The following is a 3,063-nucleotide window of genomic DNA, read 5'->3' as shown; positions in this document are numbered from 1 at the left end:
ACTTTTATATAAAAATTTTAAATCTTTTTTTTTTTACTTTAAACATAACTTTAATTACTGTATTTCATTGTCTTTTCTTTCATATATACGATCATTTCAAAAAAAAAAATAGTATTAAACAAATAAGCATCAATTAATTAAAATAATTAAAATAATTAAAATTTTCAGAAAAATGAATCAAATTCTCATGAATTTAGAAATCCTATAACGACATTTTAATTTAAAAGGGAGATAATATATGTATTCAGTTAACATGGTAATAAAAAAAATACTGTCAATAAGAATAATTATTGATTTTTAATAGACTTATTTATTATATACAACATATACTACAATATTTTAAATTTTTTAAAAAAATAATGTTAACAAATTTTACATTTTATAATTTAATAAATTATAAATTATTGATTTTTTTGAAGTATTTCTAATCTATTTTGTGCTTTATGATATCCTTGTTTGGCAGATTTTTCATACCAATAAATCGCTTTATATTTATCTTTTGTGATTCCATCTCCGAATTCATACATCATACCAAGATTGCATCGTGCTACCTTATTTCCTAAATTTGCTGATTTTTGATATAATTCAAAAGCTTTTTGCTTATCAATGTTAGTTCCAATACCATAATTATAACAATATCCTAACATTGTTACTCCACTTGAATATCCCCCTTCAGCTGATTGCTTAAATAACCAAAAAGCTTTATTATAATCCTTTTCAACACCCTCTCCATTTAAATAACATCTACCTAAATTATGCATAGCTATTATATTACCATTATTTGCAGCTTTTTCATACCAATAAAAAGCCTTTTTTAAATCTTTTTTTGTGCCTATTCCATTGTCATAAAAATAACCAATTTTAAGTTGTCCACGTGCGAAATTTTTATTAGCCGCTTTTTCATAATATTTAAAAGCTAATTTTTCATTTTTTATAGTTCCATTTCCATATTGATAACATACACCAACAAAAGATTGTGCTAATATATGATCCTTTTCTGATGCACTAATAAATAAGTCAAATGCTTTCTCGTTATTTTTACTTATCTCAATTCCAAGCAAATTAAAATATCCAAGTAAAAAAATCGAATTTGAACTTTGATTATTTGATAGCCAATTATAAATTTCTTGTGAATTTGTATTATAGTTATTAAAATATTTAATAATTTGTTCTTTTACTAAATCCATATCAATTCCTTTATTATACAATTTAAAAATTAAATCATTTGTTTCATCAACTACTTTGCTAAAATCTTTTTCGGCTAAAAGTTTCTCTTGTATATTTACTATTGTATTATCAATTTCATTTGTATTCATTTCATCAAAATTTTGAATAAGTTGGAACAATTCTCCTTGTAGTCCTGAATTATTGGTACTTAAATGGACTTCACTAAGTTCTTGCTCATCTAATAATTGAGGATTTTCTGCTATTATATCTGTTTTTGTAATAAACATTGCTTTTAACAAATCAACTACTTGATATATAGTAGGACGATTATCTGGCTCACCGTCCCAACAGTCTAAAACACAAATATAATTTAAGGTTAGTGATTAAGATAATAGAATACCGCAAGTGATTATCACCTTACCAGAATTAGGGTAGAATTTCGGACCGAATTAAAAATGTCATGAAACTCTGCCCGTTACTATTTGCCAATGCACGGTGAGAATCACCAGCAATAGTATTCTAGTTATATTTAAATTTAAAATTTTACTTACTAGTATAAATTTTTACATATTCTTCGGGCGTGTCAGGAACAATAGTTTCTCTAAGACCTTGTGAAATTTCCAAAATCAAACTAACATCATATTCTTCACCTTCAGCATAAAAAAGAGGTTGGCCACTGGATATTTCCCATAATAATACGCCAACACTGTAAACATCACTTTTTTCATTTAATGAAAACACTTGGTTATTATTATTTCTTCGTTTGTTAAAGCTTTTCGGATCAATATAGGGAACTATCCCAAATAATTTGGATTGAATATTGGATGATGCTCCAATTCTTTTTGATAATCCAAAATCTGCCAATTTGATCACATTTTGATGAACTAATATATTGCCGGAATGCTATAAAAGACATATAAGTAAATGCAAATACAGCGTTATGAATAATTATTAAATAAGAATAATTAACTTACCAAGTCACGATGGATGATCCCTTCATTATGCAAGCATGATACAGCGTAAGCTAATTGGTGCGCCATATTGAATTTATCGTTCCAAGTGAGATTACTAAAGTTTTTTTCCAAATAGTTTCGAAGACTACCACTGTCAGCGTATTCCATTACCATCATATAATTATTACCAATTTGATTTTCTAAAAAAAAAATTGAAAGCACTTTGTGAATAAAATTTAGAATAACATAGTACTTATTAAAGTCTCTTATAATACCATATAATACCTGATTCAAATTTTGTTATTCCATGACAACGAATTATATTATCATGGAAATCAACTTTACGCTGAATTTTTAACTAAAATAAATACAAATATTAAAATAAATAAATACAGAGTTACAGACTAAAAAAGCATCGTAGAAAAAGATATATCAATAATAACTGAAATTACCTCACAAACAATTTCTTTAATGGTGATATGATTAAGGTTGAAAAAAGTTTTTAACGCTAATTGTTTTTTTGTATTTTTCCAATTTGCGCGGTACACTTTTCCGAAACCTCCGGCGCCAATTTCTTGAATGTTAGTAAATTGGTTGTATTCATAATAATTTAAGTGTTCTTTATCAATAGCTTCTTGAATCCAATTAACCCATTCATTTGTATTTTTAGTATTTTGAATTTTCTTATTATCAGACATATTGAATAATAATATTGACAGAAAAACAATAAAATTGAACAATCAAAATTGTGCGAAAATAACCCCATTTTAAGTATTTTATGCAAGATTATTGTCGCACAAATGTCACGATTCAATCACCAAACAAAAAATTGACCGCAGTACCGCAGTAATGACGTAGGATCACTTATTAAAATAAAAAATTTTTATTCATAATAATGGAATTGGTACTAAAGTTGATAGACAGAAAGCGTGCATCTCAATAT

General features: G+C 26.1%; 1 protein-coding gene across 1 annotated transcript; it reads right to left on the bottom strand.

The window, feature by feature from the left end:
- Positions 1-401: 401 nt before the first annotated feature.
- OCT59_024391 (uncharacterized protein) lies at positions 402-2,818 on the bottom strand (the record flags this gene model as incomplete). Its single annotated transcript, XM_066135403.1, has 5 exons — positions 402-1,519; positions 1,719-2,070; positions 2,142-2,320; positions 2,406-2,478; positions 2,573-2,818. The coding sequence occupies 5 exons, from the start codon at positions 2,816-2,818 to the stop codon at positions 402-404; spliced, it is 1,968 nt and encodes a 655-aa protein (XP_065991429.1).
- Positions 2,819-3,063: the final 245 nt, after the last annotated feature.

The sequence above is a fragment of the Rhizophagus irregularis genome, chromosome 4 (genome assembly GCF_026210795.1).
Source record: "Rhizophagus irregularis chromosome 4, complete sequence".
NCBI lineage: Eukaryota > Fungi > Glomeromycota > Glomeromycetes > Glomerales > Glomeraceae > Rhizophagus > Rhizophagus irregularis.
This window is presented reverse-complemented; position numbering and strand designations above follow the sequence as displayed.